We start from the raw sequence: 14,442 nt of genomic DNA on the forward strand, positions 1-14,442 counted from the left end.
CTAAGCAGTTGTTAAACTTCCTTTTAGCCTTAAAAATCTACGAGGCAAACTATCTGGTACATTAGTAAATACAACAGATTTGAATTAAACTGTTTAAAAAAACAATAGCAACATTCTCCAAATACTTTTAGAAAGCTTTGAAGCAACTGACATACCCAGAAAGCAGTATGTCAGAAAAATAAAATAAAAACAGAAGAACTGAAGACAGACAGATGCAACTACTTGGACTCACTTAGTATCAAAATGGCGATTGTATACTCTCTGATTTTTCTTCCCATTGCATTCACAGTCAGTGAAGCGGGAGAACTCTGTATACTGTTCCAGTGTTTTTTTCTTAACAGGATTCATTCTATGTTAAATAAATGTATTTCAAAATACTAACAAACCTACTTGAAGTCTCCTAATCTAGTGATGGAGCATAATAATTTCAAGATCTTTCTCAACTTACCAAGCAATGGTTTTGCCCAATAGAGTGACATACAAAGCATTGCAAGTTGCCGCGGAACGACAATGTCTCTCAAGCTTCTTCTCCTACAACATTTTAAAGAAAATCTGTGAGCCAAGATGAAATTAACCATACCAATAAAATTTTCATTGTTTGACAAGAAAATAAAAGTTCTAGACATGCTTCTACTTCTAATATCTGAAGACTATGACATGATAACTTGTACACAAAATACTGCATGTTTTTCTAGCTATAGGAGCATATGAGTGCAAGTTTCCTTTTGAACTTAAGATGCAAAGAGTTAGGTTCTAACCATTACATCTCTCAAGATGCAAATCATTGTTATGGTATTATGCAATACTAAACCTTCTATTGTTCTAAAATAAAAGAGCATTTTTGCAGCAACGTGTGCAATTGGGTCTGTGTTAATAACTTACGCTGTTCCATCTGTGTTTCACTGCTATAAGCCACGGTGTAAAAATACTCAAATTGCATGCTATCTTGACCAGAAGAATTTAGTTAGCTAAATATAATATTTTCTTTTGGTAGCTGGGCTTATTTCATCTTTCCATGTTTTCACTAAAAGTTATACTGGAGTAAGGCACTTTAGAAGAACTGCAAGAGACATACCTGCTCTTTAGTCAATTTAACATTTGCAGAGTTACATTCTGCGCTAATGAGAGATTTAACATCTTTGGAATTCAGTGGATCAAGATGAAGAGTGGGCCACAACCTTTGGTAAAAGAAAAGTCATATTCAGACCTTATTAAATAGCACAGAAAAGGAAATAAAGACATCGAAGTTCCAGAGCTTTTTAAAGATTTATATCAAAGCAGTAATTGAAGCTATTCCCAGCTACTAAGAAATCCTAGTCATCACAAGTCAAATTTCCACTTTTAGCCTTACCCTGCATCTACATCATGGTACTGCGGTTCTTGATAAACATCTGACCGCATTTAATATCCTCTTTTATACAGTCACGTGGATAGATTCAAAACAGTAAACCAAAAAGCTGGTTTCCCAACAGCTAAAACCTGTCCCTGTTGCAATTACAATAGAGAAGCTTTTGTTGTCCTCAATGATCGCAAAACCGTATCCTTATTAAATCTCCTGGTCTTGATAAATATGGCAGTTTGCTCTTCAATCAGTCCCTCTAATTTAAAACAACAATTCTAACCCAGGCTACTTTGAAACCTCTCAGAAATGTAACATACCTCCAAGCCTGTGGACATGTTTCTACATTCACTGATACAATCACTCTCACATTCACTGGCAGTGGATCTATCAGCCACTTCATATGCTTCTCAGCTTGCTTAAAAAAAATAAAATTGGTTACTCAATGCAAAGGTTGGTCAAAACAATGCTGATACATTTCATTTACATTTGATACATTTACAGTCGATATATTTCATTAACTGTACAGTTCAGTGAAAAGAGTCTTAAATTCTCCAATGTCCTCAAAAATTGCTCATGAACTGGTTCTTGACACAGTACTAAATGATCCATCGATATGTATCAGCATTACTGTACATTAAACAAAACAGATAGAATACTATTGTTGAAACATTCACATCAAAGACCAGGCTATTTACATGCCCAGCAACTCAGCTCACAGCCTTGAGCCTTTGGATAAATAAATAAAGCGGTCTGCTAAATTTAGGTCAAAAAAACCCAAACAAAACGACCCAACACAAATTTTATCTATAAAAATGAAAGACTATTTTAACTCATCTGCACTTTTTGCAAAATTAGTTTCTGCATGTGCTCTTTAAAGCAAAGCAAACTTTAATATTTCTGTTACGTAGATATAGCTGAGCCTATCGCAATAGTCAAGGTTTCCTTTAGACTGACAAATGGCAAATATTTTGAAAACCTACCTGTATTTGGTCAATAGAATCAATAATTATAATAATGCTGCCTTGATGACGTGCAGAAAGCTTTTCCAGCCAGCGGGGAAATTCTTCCAGAAGTTTAGCTGGATCCAAGGTCAGAGGTGACACCAACCACGAGTGTTGCATAAGCTGCAGAATTATAAATATATATAACAAATTCTACCTTAAAAATCAACCAGGATAGTTGAAAGAAGTCCTATAGACACAAGAGAAAAAAACCAACGCAAAATGTGATTTTGGGGCGATTTTTCACACAGGATTTTTTCCTTCTAGTATATGAAGAAAGATGGCATATGTAGATCAAAGAATATTTACTAAACTCACTGTGTAAATTCTAGAGAGATAACCTGAGTTTACACAATGGACAAGGAATTTGGAGACTTAAGAGTGGCACAGGTTAAACAGGCAGGCTTCTAAAATACATGAGAAATTTGCAAGGACAGCACAACTGTTTCATTTTTCTAAAGGTTTTAGTCCTGTGAGGTCCTTAGTGCCACCCTGTGAAGGAAAAAGAAAGCTCAGACCTCAGCACAAATACTCCTCACTTATTCCCCACTTACCTAACACACAATTAAAAAATAAATTAACATAGGAGAGAGACTAGTCTAGGAACAATATGGTGCCAACTGGTGAATACAGCCTCAGGTTTCTGAACACATCGACAGAAGATGTACCACCTGCCTCTCTCATTGGCCAGATGGCAGGAAATTTTGGAAGAAGCTTGTATGGTTTTATAAGCCATCAATATAGGTCACTGGAAGCATAACTGCTAATGCCAATCTACTATGAATATCCCAGAGATGCTATTTAATTGATCTGTATTCAATGTATAAGATCAGATTCCCCCCATTCTATAATGCCTTACTTTTGTATTACTCTTAACTTGTGTAGAAAAACCTGCAGAAATTTTTATCTTTTAACATGCACACACACACTGGCACTTTCCAAAGCATCTTGCAACGCAGGATATGTAACAACACAGCATACCTTTAAAGTAAGGCGTTTAATTATCAATGCAGATTCTGAACTAGTAGACATGGGCCTCCCAACAAAGTGATAAAGAATTAGAGTGTTTGGTGAATGCTTCTGTTGCAATTGAATCCTAATGAGAGAAGTCAAAAATTAAAAAAAGCCCTTAATAGGACATAATTTTGCAAGTGTATCTCAATTAAAAACTATCAGTTTTGCCAAAGGACAAAATACAAAATAGGACAGACATTTCCTGAGCTATGATTGAACTTTTTATGTCAGATTCCATTTTTGGTCTTCCCAGTACTGATAGCCATTAATGGGCACTGGACAGCCTCATGTCACTAAGCTTTTAAGAAGTAATGACGCTGTCAATTTATTTTCACATCAACAAGTTTTGCCATAGCCTACAAGTGACCATGAAATGCATTTCTATGATAAATTACTAGGTCTGATCTTTCCTTTATTTCAGTTAAAAAGACTCCAAAGGACCCCTCTTGTGTATGAGAGAAGGGCAACGCTAGTGAGCTACTGAAACTGCTTATTAACACTGTGCAAAGACCGATCTGTAGAGCGTTGCAATTGGAGTCAGGGAGATGTTAAAGGCAGTCCAGATGGAATTAGCTACTCAATTATTACAAATCTTTCCAGGATGCTTCAATAACTTCAGTGCTTTGTAAATGCTCCCATTTTACCTCTAATTAAACCGATACAATGTTTGAAATGTAATGGCAACTTTTTTTCTTGAATTTCATTCATTAAAAAATAGTTTAAACTACCATTTTGACAGAAGGAGAGATTTCCCAGAGCCTGGTCCTCCTGATACAAGCAGCGGTGGAATTGGTGCTGGTGCTGCTACTAGATCATTTAGACGTTCAAAATACTATAAAAAAAGAAACAATCATTACAAATATTCCACTGTTTAAGGGAGAAATATAGTGTTTGGTATCGTAAACCACCTAGATACAAAATGCATGTAGAGATTTATTAAGGTAAGGGAATAACTATTGAAATGCCATATTCCCCCCTCTTCCCCCAACTACTCCACCACATTGGATATGGTTGCTTTCAAAGTTGGCATCTGCCATGAATGATACTTTGAGGCACTAAGCACGCAAAAGAAAGCCTATCCTTCACCACATGAATGCCCAAGAATGTTGTTTGCAGAGTTCAGGATGACAAAAACAAAACCAAAAAACACCCTTCATCCACCTGGGAGAAATATTTAGTCTGCAAAAAAGAAGTGGAGGTACATTAAGATACATATAGGCATTTTTTCTATTAATGTATTATTTTACTGTTCTAGAATGTAGTAAAGATGGCAATGGTTTGCAGGATTGTGCCAATATATAAGTAAGGAAGTAAAAGAATAAATCGTGCTAGTAAAATACAGGTTTTAATGACTTAAATATCGTAACACAGAAACTGCACGCCTATGTTACATTACAACGTCAAGGAACGTTGCCCAAATAAGCTGTCGCATCACCTTGCATGACCAGAAGAAATGTTTTTTCGTCTTACATTCATTTTACCTTCCCTACATATAACTGTTCCTGACACCCCCAATTTGAATTGTTTTAAAAATTTTATTTCAAGGAATGAGTAAGTATTGAGCTATTCAGCAGCTCTCTTAAGAACTCGTCTCTTTTAATAACTCTGAAGCAAAGAACAGCTATGGGAGAAATTTATGCTGTTTGTACCAAAACCATTAAAAACATTTATTAATTTATATGATTATTGCTTTGTAAATTAAACGTAGAACTATGTTTAATTTATGTTCTTCTCACATATGTATGGCTGCATGAGGAGATGGCTGCATGAGATCTTTTCCTTAGTGATCTCCAAAAGACCTAACCCCTGGTGTCAAGACATCAAGATAGAGCTCAGATTTCCTCAAAGCCACCAAAAAAAAAAAGGACAAACCCACTTTTCTATTGACAACCAAAGTCTAGGAGGACACCTTACTTCTGGCATACTGTTATAGTGCTTTTCTCCAGTGCAGGAACAACAACTGCTTCTTCATCAAACAGATGAACACCACACAACAACACACAAACTGGCATCTCTCCCAGAAAATAAATATGCCACCTATGTAAGACATTTGGCTTCTTCTAGCCTAAGAAGCAATAGCCTCAAGAATGCTCTCAGACAAAGCTTCTTCTGTAGAAGTACCTCTTGCCTAACAAGAGATGGAAATGAGCGATGACTTTCTCTTCGCCCATATACATCTCCAATCTACTTACTTTCTCAAATCCCAGCTCACATGTTGAATTAGAGGCCTGCTGGAAAGCTTCCATCTGTTCTTGTTCATCATGTGCATCCCACAACACATCACCAAACACAACTTCTTCAGGAGCAGTGGACTCTTCCTTATTACCCAAATCCTTGCCTTCTAGTTCTATTGTTTCACATCCCAATATATCCTAAGTAAAAAGAAAATTACATGGAGAAAACTGCAACTATAATTGTTAACAGTGCAGGTGCATTTGGTGTTATTCTCAATTCCACTGTATATGAGTGCAGCTCTACTAACATCAACATGCTCATTTCTTTTGAGGCTAGCTGAGAAAATAAATAAATGAGGAATTAGATGAAACCAAGTTTCAGATTTCAAGATATTGGTTTTAGTCTTTGCATAGTGGAAACAACCCCCCACAAAGAAGGGTAAGGACTATGCAATCTTTCCTTATCCTATGATAAGGATAAAGAGAAATTAAAAGAGAATTTAGACCACTGATGGATCCCTTTCCTCTGTTATTTCTGCTTCTGCCCATAAAAGCACTGCTCAGTTTTGGGTTTTATTTTCCACTTGCAGATTTCTTTGCTTGCCAGATATTAATGATAAAACATAAAAAGGTCCTTTGAATTATATCTAAGTAGCGTACAGTAATCACACTGACATCATTAAAGATCACAAATCAGAGTAGGTACAGAAAAACTTGAAATGCATCATGTACTCCACCTGTTTAATTATCTTTTCCACACAATTATAGATTTCATATGCTCCTTCCTCCACACTTCCAGTATGATCAATCATCTGAAAAAGTAAATGGCAAAGCATGATGCAACTCTGAACCCAACTGGGAACCACATTTAGGACTTCCAACAACAACATTCTGGAACACACTTCAATTCCCTTCTGTTGCATTCCTTAGGTAGGATTCATTTTGCCTAAGCTTTTAAAAGTTGGGCATCTAGTTTCAGCTGTTCTCAACAGTTCTCTCTACAGGGAGAACTAAATGCCAACCGATCTATTTTCAGATGGGAGGAACCTCTCTGGAGGTACATTTCTTTCTCTTCAGTGGCTACACAGGGACCTTAGATAAATAACTTTGCTGTTCAAATGGCTACACACAGGTGAGAAATTCTATCCTTATGGCACAGGGATTTTTCTTTCAGTGAAAATGCAGTGGCTTTTTTTCTCCCCTGCTAATGAAAATTTCATAACATTCATAAATTTTAGCTTCATCAATCTGCTCATATAATGAGCATGCAGAGCAATGAGTGTAATGCAGTTTCTCCTAAAATCTGGGACTGCTAGCGCTTGATGTTGTTTATAGCAGGAAAGTAAGCCTTTTAAAATGCATGTCTTTAAAATGCCTTACCTTTGCTTTGTTCACATAAGAAATTTGCTCAATTAACTGTTGCACTGAGACTGAACTGCCTTTGCCATCCTCCTTTCTGTGGTAAATTAGCCGGGGTTTTTCTTCTGGATTTCTCAAGAAGGCTTCTTCACAGTCCTCCAACAAACAACTAGATTGGAAATCAGCATTCTTGTGCTATATTACACTGCTGTAGTAAACACTTCAATCAACACAAGCTCCGAAGATGGGTTTCACTGCAAAATCTAATTCAAAAGTCATATCTATTTACAACAAAGGGCAAGCAAATATTTCAGCAGAGAACTTACGATAAATTCAGAAGAAAGGAACAGCTAAGAGAGAAATTTATGCTACTTGTACCAAAAACATTAAAACTATTCATTAATTTTTATGATTATCGCTTTGTAAATTAAAAATCGACCTTCCTCATACCAATATACAGAGTGAAAGGTAATTGCCTTGCACGGAAAGAACATGGATTCACATATAATTAACAAGCATCATATACATGCTCTGCCATCACTTATTAGAAGGCTCCGTTCTACTCCTGACCTTTTTAGGAAAATTCCTTTAGTTTTTGTCAGATGTAGGACAGTCTTTCAATTTATAGTAGCTGAAAAGGAGAATTACACACCTCCAAACTCAAAAGCACTTTGTATTTATGTATGTGAATGATATCCATGGATATCATTCCCAGCTATCTATTGCTGTTCCACAGAAGGAACTGTACAACTTAGGTATGCTGACAATAGCAGACAGGATCTCTCAAATACCTTTATATGATTTTCATCATAGTTCTTCTAAACTATATCTAGAAGTTTTTAGTTTTTAGAAACTATGTTTAGAGAGTTTCTAGTTTTTAGAAACTATATTTAGAGAGTTTCTAGTTTTTAGAAACTCTAAATGAATGCTGTTGGCAGCAATACTCCTTCCTGTTTTTTTTCTTGTGTATTTCATTCTTAAACACTTGTGACTCACATAAAACTGGGTTATTTGGCAACAGCATTTCCTTGGAGTGTCAATATACCCTCAGCAGCTGACATTATCTTTCTAAGAGCATAAATGTATGGCAGCTGTAATCCAACTCCTCTAAGAAAACATATCAACATCTTCTGTGGTACCTGGCTGTTCCCTGAAGCGCTCCACTGTTCTAAATCTTAGCTACTAGTGTCAAACCAGCCTTCAATTCTCCGCAGACAGATGTTTTATTTACCAAAACAGGAGGTCTAGTAATACAAAAGTATCCGAAATCCCTAGAGTTCAAAATCTACCCCTAATATGAAACATAATGCATACTAGTATTTTCAGATTTTTGCATTCATACAGATGTTTTGGTCTGTTTCTGTGATCCTTAACATTATCTTTTCTAATCCCTTTTTCTCTCTTCTTCAGCAAGAGGACATCCCTCCCTCCCCTAAACATCAAAACCAAACTCTGCCAAAATTCCCAAACGTGTAACAGAAACAGTCCTAACACAATTCTAAAAGTATACCTAGTTCAGTATTTTCATTTAACGTCATGTTTCTTCTTCTAGAAGGTTGGGAAATTACTCACTGAACAAACAGAACACGTTACACCACCATTTCTCGTAAAACATCATGACTTCAGTAAATTAAGATGTAGAAAGCTAGCATAAGGTACCACACAGGACAGTGATGAAGTCAGTCCAAAAAATAGCCAAAGACAGAAAATAATATGCGACAGAAGAAAATAAAAATACTACAGACAGGTGTAAAGCTAGATAAGTAAATGAAAACCACTGAGGACATTCACACCAACCATCTTGAATTCTTAAGACTCTAGCAATACGCATGACAGAGAGCTGCCCTTGGAAAGCAAAACATTTTTGTATTATAAAGACATCTTTCATGCTGTATTTTAAGAGAATCTGTAGCTACAAGAAAAAGGAAATTATACAAAGCTGACACATCCTTTTAACTGTGTGCACAAGGAAACCTGAAGTTTGAAGGAGTATCACTTAGAAGACACTAGCTTAGGAAATGTACCGAGCAAAGCAATCATACATTTTAATAAGCTATGCATTCTGCCTAAATTACCAGTTTCCATTTGCTTTACCAGTCTGGAAAATACTTACCTTGGCAAAGTTAAATGCAGGAGCAAAATGACTAATGAACTTTTTTCAATTTCCCATTTTCTTACATCCTTAAGGGGCCTTTCATTTTCTGCTGAAAAATTAACAACTTGAAAGAAGTACCCCATTGTTTCACAGATTCTTTGAAGTTTTGGTGAGTAGTTCTGAAAGAAAATTTGAATAACAGTGCTTAATTACTAAATCTGCATAGCACTAAGGACCTACCAGATAAATCCAAGTTCCTTTTCTCTACGCAGTTTCAAGGGGTAGAAACTGCCCCTGAAGTCCCTGGCAATAGTTTCACTGACTTCACTTAAATCAGGCTACACCTACTATAAGCTTTCAAGAAACATTAGACAAATTTCTGAATAAGTATCACGGTGGAAATAAAACAGCATATAAGTTTGCATAAGTTTGTGCAGTACTCACTCTAATGAAAATGTCCACTTCTGGTTGAGTCTCATCAGTACTAATAATAAAACATCGTACTGTGTTACTCCACAGAGAGTGGGAAAACAGAGGAGTAACCTGTAATAAACTGGCGACAGCAGCATCCCAATCATCTGCCGATGAAAAAAAAGCAAAATGAAGTCTAGAGATCTTCACATCTGCTTAAACTGCATAACAGATAAGCCATCATCTCTTTACATTACAAATACTACATTTTATTTATAATAGTAGTAACATTTTTACTCAACTATTTTAATTTTTAAAATTTGAATTTTGAGAACCCATATCACCTGATAACGTCATATAATTTGATAATGTGGCAAAACAACAGTGTTAAATATATTCATATTATCATTACAATGGTATTTCCTTTGAATAGGATTGATGAAATGTATCCACAAAATCAAGCTGATAGTTGTAAAACAAGTAAAAATATGCAGAAATAATAAAATCACTCATAATCAAACTTTTTTTTTCTTCCTCCAGATCTACATGTATTTCAATTAGACAACACGAATAAATGACAGTGAAACATTATGGGAACTTCCTCTTCTTGAGATAAAGTCCATTGCTTTCTGTAGTACAGTATTGTATGTCAATTCCCTACAGAAGCAATGAATTTTAATTAAGTCCTTCATTTTGTGGCTGGTCATTTTTTCAAGGTAGGTTCCCCTTTCAGTGCCACGTGGCATGATGAAAGGCTTAGTGTGTGAAGCTGGAGCCATCACAGAACAGACCCTCTCCTCCTACTTCGCAGGCAGACTTCTGAATCAGGGCCTGAAGGACTGAACAAAAAAGGGAGAAACTGCCAGCGAAGTCAACTATATGCAGGCCCAGGTTCCAGGGCCAAGACAACAGCAAGGGAAACCAGAGCACCAGGAGGCAATTTACAAGAGGCCATTTGGGAAACAAAGTTCAAAAGAAACAGCTACTGATAACAAATTATCTAACATTGATTCACATAACAATGCGTACATCCTGGTCTTGCAGTCAGATTCCCATGAATGGCCCCCTATACAGACTCAAAACCCATGCAAATTCAATGAAAAAACCAGGGATACAGTTTATTCTAATATGAACGTAATATTCCTACTCAGGAAGCACAGAATTTGAACAAAAATGGAAAAAAGAATGCCAGCAGATATTGAAAGAAAGATCACTATCTTCCTCAGTCAGCATAAGCAACAAAATGGTATTTGGTTTACTCACAACAAAGCACTATTCACTGCTGTTCGCTAAAATCACTGCTGCTCATACAGTAGTCACCAAATAAACATGACTTAGCATGTACAGATACAGTTCCTTTTTTTTTTTTTTAAACAAAGGATTCCAAATAACCCATGGACAGAAAAGGATCTAAGAAAGAGCAGAATTACTTAACAATGGATAGAAAAATGACATAGACACCTATAAACCCAGAAAAAAACCCCACCATTACTTACCCCTGTTTATATTTGCAAATGGTCCCTCAACATCTATGGAGCTATGAGCAAACTCAGGCCCTCTGAAAGACTGCTGAAGTTGCATCATACTACCCATGGATGGTTCACTTCCCAAAGCTCCTCCATTCCAGTATTCAGATTGTGCTCCAGTAGCTAATATTGGAAAAAAAAACCCAACAACCAACTTTTAATTGTCACTAAACAAGGTAAACTACCAGTATTAAATACTCCAGCTGAAACCTACTGCCACATGCCACTGATCATAATTTTTTTCTCCCTTAGCAGATTTGCTCACACCTTTGTGTGGTGTAGTTCTAAATGGGCGCTTGTCCAAAGTTAATGAGAAGCCAAACTGCTAAAGGATGAGGTTATTTGCTAATATTTGTTATTATATAGATTGCTCACATCAGTTGAGTTCAAATGCTGACTTGCATTACAAATCAGGAAAACAGTTCACGGTACTGCTGCCGTCATTTATGCACATCACAAAATTGACAACTTTTGTTTAGGAATGTTCCAGCACTGAAAAAGCATAAAGGGGCTGTAGGTCAGGATTGAAATATCCAAGACTATCTGTACCACTAAAGTTCATCAAATGCATAATTACTATGCAAAAAGCCTTTCACTGCATTTTGAAACATTGCTATTTTTAAAGATTGCATATTTATGCTCCTCCCAAGATGTGACTGTTGCTATATCTCAAAAAGCAAAACAAAGATTAAGCAACAGCACAGTTTTTCCTCCGTAACCCTTCAATATGCAAGAAGTAATGGCAGCCATCCATAAGAGTGTCAAGGTGCTAACTTTCTGCTGCAATTACCCCTCTATTTTGAATCAAAGTCAGTGGACTGATCACATACCTATCTGAATCCCTCCCATGTTATCAAATGCCTCTCTTACAGTATATACAAGGTTTTGCCTTCTATGTCATTAAGTTTGCTAGGGCTTCCCTTTCAAAAAATTCTTCAATAAAATGACTATTTCGGTCAGTTTATGTTTGCTAAATATCTAACTCTGCTATTCTGAAAAGAAAAGCAGCTGAGACTGACATACTTCATCATCCATAGACAGTAAGTCTATGGTATCTAAGGTTCCCTCTAGTTTCAGGTGTGATTTCTGGATCCTTTGGAACATGACCTCTCAGATATAGAACCAAAAACCTCAGAGGAGACTAGAAAACTCAGAATTGTTCATGGAACAATTAAAAAAATATATGTTCCAAGTCACTGTGTCTAGACAGTGCTCTATTTTCTTCATCTGTTCATTCATAAGACCAGAAACATGGGGTTCCCACAATCTAAACTGAGTTTGTAGAGTCAGCTGCTTCTACCCTTTGAGCTACTTTATGTTGCTTTTCACCTGGACTAATAAAACTTTTTTCAAAAGAACATAAATATTTGTCTTGTGCTTTACTATTCAGAGACTTCAGTCACTTTCCAACACAAAATGCTGGGGATGAAATTCTCACCTGTAACATCTGTACAATTATCATCAGAATCAGACTCTTCGGGATCAAACACTTGGATTCCTTGGGCCTGGAGTCTCTGAAGTTTTGCTTCTAGCTCTCGCTTGGCCCTCAGTAAGTCCTGAATCTCATTTTCTTTAGTTTCTCTAAAAATCTACGAGCAGGAAAGACAAAGAAAGAAATACAAACCATAAATCTTTTAAAATTCAATATCAGTTCCTGAATTCACGTTATCTGCATTCAATTGGGAAAAAAAAAAGTTTCCAGCATTCATTTAGCAGGCAAAGACATGAAAATGTGGACAAGAAGCCATCAGGAACCTATAAATGAACAGGAAAACATAGTTTTAAATGCTCTATCTTTAAAATTTTACCATTTTAAAACTTAGCATACTGTTCTGGTAGTTAGAAGTCTACGTTAGTACGGGAAGTTCATTAAAAATGGTGAGTAACTTTCTTCACCTTTTAAAGTTTGTTGTCTTCTAAAATCACTACATGTATTAATTTTTTTTCCAAAGGTTCCCTTTTATTCTTCCAAGTATTTTTTGTATTTACATATCATCTTTTATTTATCTTTTATCTTTGCAGAAATTTAAATTTCCTAAGATAGAAAGTGATCACACATCTCCAGCTGTCCTGTTTGTAAACTATTACCATCATCTGGGGAAAAAAACACAAACCTAGATTTGAATTCAAAGAGATGAAATCTTCTTCAAGTCTCATTTTCTTAAATAAGGTCAAAATCAATCCTCCTTTTATATATCTGCCAACCATTAACATCTGTTACAATTAAAGATATCAAGAATCTTGCAAAAAATGCAAAACCAGGACCAATTACCCTGTTATGGGTGGTAGGAGTATCATCATCTGCAGCAAGGGAAAAGCAGAAGCATCAGCTTGGCTTTTCAAGTCATCCCTCCAGAAAGACAAAAGCATTTTCACTTTAACTGGCTATCATATTTTAGCAGCCAAAAGAGATGCACCTATACACACTTTTCTTTAATGTAAGCTAGAAGTGTTAAACATTACAATGCCATATACAAAATTTATTCAGAAATAACGGAACTCTGGGTTTATACATTCCTTTAGCATGTGTCAGCAGCCCATGTTTTCTTGTCACTCTCAAATATGAATATATTTCTGTGTTCCATTAAAGCAGGTATTTAGTTTAAGATGCATCACTGCACATTCTCCTTTTAATATTTAAAAAGTTATCTTCTATTTTTTTCCTCATAGTTTTACAGAGACGTTTTGATAGGATTACCTTAAAGGAAATAGGCAGCTACAGCTATGATACTCCAATTTCTTTTAAGAAGGAGAGGTCCTCATGAAAGCTATTGGAGAAGCATTCACTGGGGGAATGTGACCCAGTGACATCTGTCTTCTTTTTGGTCATTTTCCCAGGAAAAGAAAAGTCAAGCCATACCTTGAATTGCCTTTTGACCTTGTCTCGATCATGTTCAAAAGTAGCAGCTCTCTCCATGGCTTGGTATTTAGCTTCTAATGCACTTTCTTTCTCTCTAAGTATTTTCTGGTAAGTTTTCTGAAGTGCCTGAAAAGATTCAATACACCATTTTTCTGAGTGAAAGCAATTGCTGATAAAATGTTTCAGATTTTCAGCTAGTGAAAAATCAGGTCTCAATAAGACATTATCCCAGCACCCTGCACCTCTCTCCTTAACCTAGGGATGACGGCCACCCACCGTGTGGTCCCCATCCCCAGAGTTGCACCTTGACCGCACCCCGACGGCTCACCGGGATGGCGCCGGGGCACGTGCCATGTCCCCAGCACACCCATCACCCCGCTGCCACAGCTTTCCTGGGAAGCGGGAGACGAGCCCCTCACAGCCTCATGGCGTGAGGCTTGGCCGCTCAGCCCCCTCAGGTGGGAGCTACCTGCAGCTCGGCGCGCAGCCGCTTGTTCTCCCTGTCCAGTTTGGCCTCCTTCTTCACCATGGAGGCCACCTCGTTGTTCTTGCTGACGCGGAAGATCTCGTACTCCTTCTTCAGGCGCTCGTACTCGGCCACGCACTCCAGCTCCTGCACCGAGGCCGTCGACTTGAAGCTGGCGCCGATGAGGCCGCCGG

The 14,442-nt window shown here is 36.9% G+C and overlaps 1 protein-coding gene across 1 annotated transcript in view; it reads right to left on the reverse strand.

Annotated features, from left to right (window-relative positions):
• Positions 1-14,442, reverse strand: part of NPHP3 (nephronophthisis 3 (adolescent)) — a 27,255-nt gene that overhangs the window by 12,222 nt on the left and 591 nt on the right. The window contains exons 2-16 of the mRNA XM_009895013.1: positions 14,252-14,442; positions 13,783-13,908; positions 12,361-12,511; positions 10,893-11,045; positions 9,430-9,563; positions 9,004-9,164; positions 6,912-7,059; positions 6,269-6,343; positions 5,550-5,729; positions 4,086-4,189; positions 3,325-3,439; positions 2,323-2,466; positions 1,660-1,757; positions 1,076-1,178; positions 449-531 (exon numbers count right to left, since the gene is read on the reverse strand). Coding sequence (XP_009893315.1) covers positions 449-531; positions 1,076-1,178; positions 1,660-1,757; positions 2,323-2,466; positions 3,325-3,439; positions 4,086-4,189; positions 5,550-5,729; positions 6,269-6,343; positions 6,912-7,059; positions 9,004-9,164; positions 9,430-9,563; positions 10,893-11,045; positions 12,361-12,511; positions 13,783-13,908; positions 14,252-14,442 — 1,966 coding nt within the window. The remainder of the gene's footprint in view (positions 1-448; positions 532-1,075; positions 1,179-1,659; positions 1,758-2,322; positions 2,467-3,324; positions 3,440-4,085; positions 4,190-5,549; positions 5,730-6,268; positions 6,344-6,911; positions 7,060-9,003; positions 9,165-9,429; positions 9,564-10,892; positions 11,046-12,360; positions 12,512-13,782; positions 13,909-14,251) is intronic.

Source organism: Charadrius vociferus, unplaced genomic scaffold, assembly GCF_000708025.1.
Source record: "Charadrius vociferus isolate BGI_N301 unplaced genomic scaffold, ASM70802v2 scaffold51, whole genome shotgun sequence".
NCBI classification, from domain to species: domain Eukaryota; kingdom Metazoa; phylum Chordata; class Aves; order Charadriiformes; family Charadriidae; genus Charadrius; species Charadrius vociferus.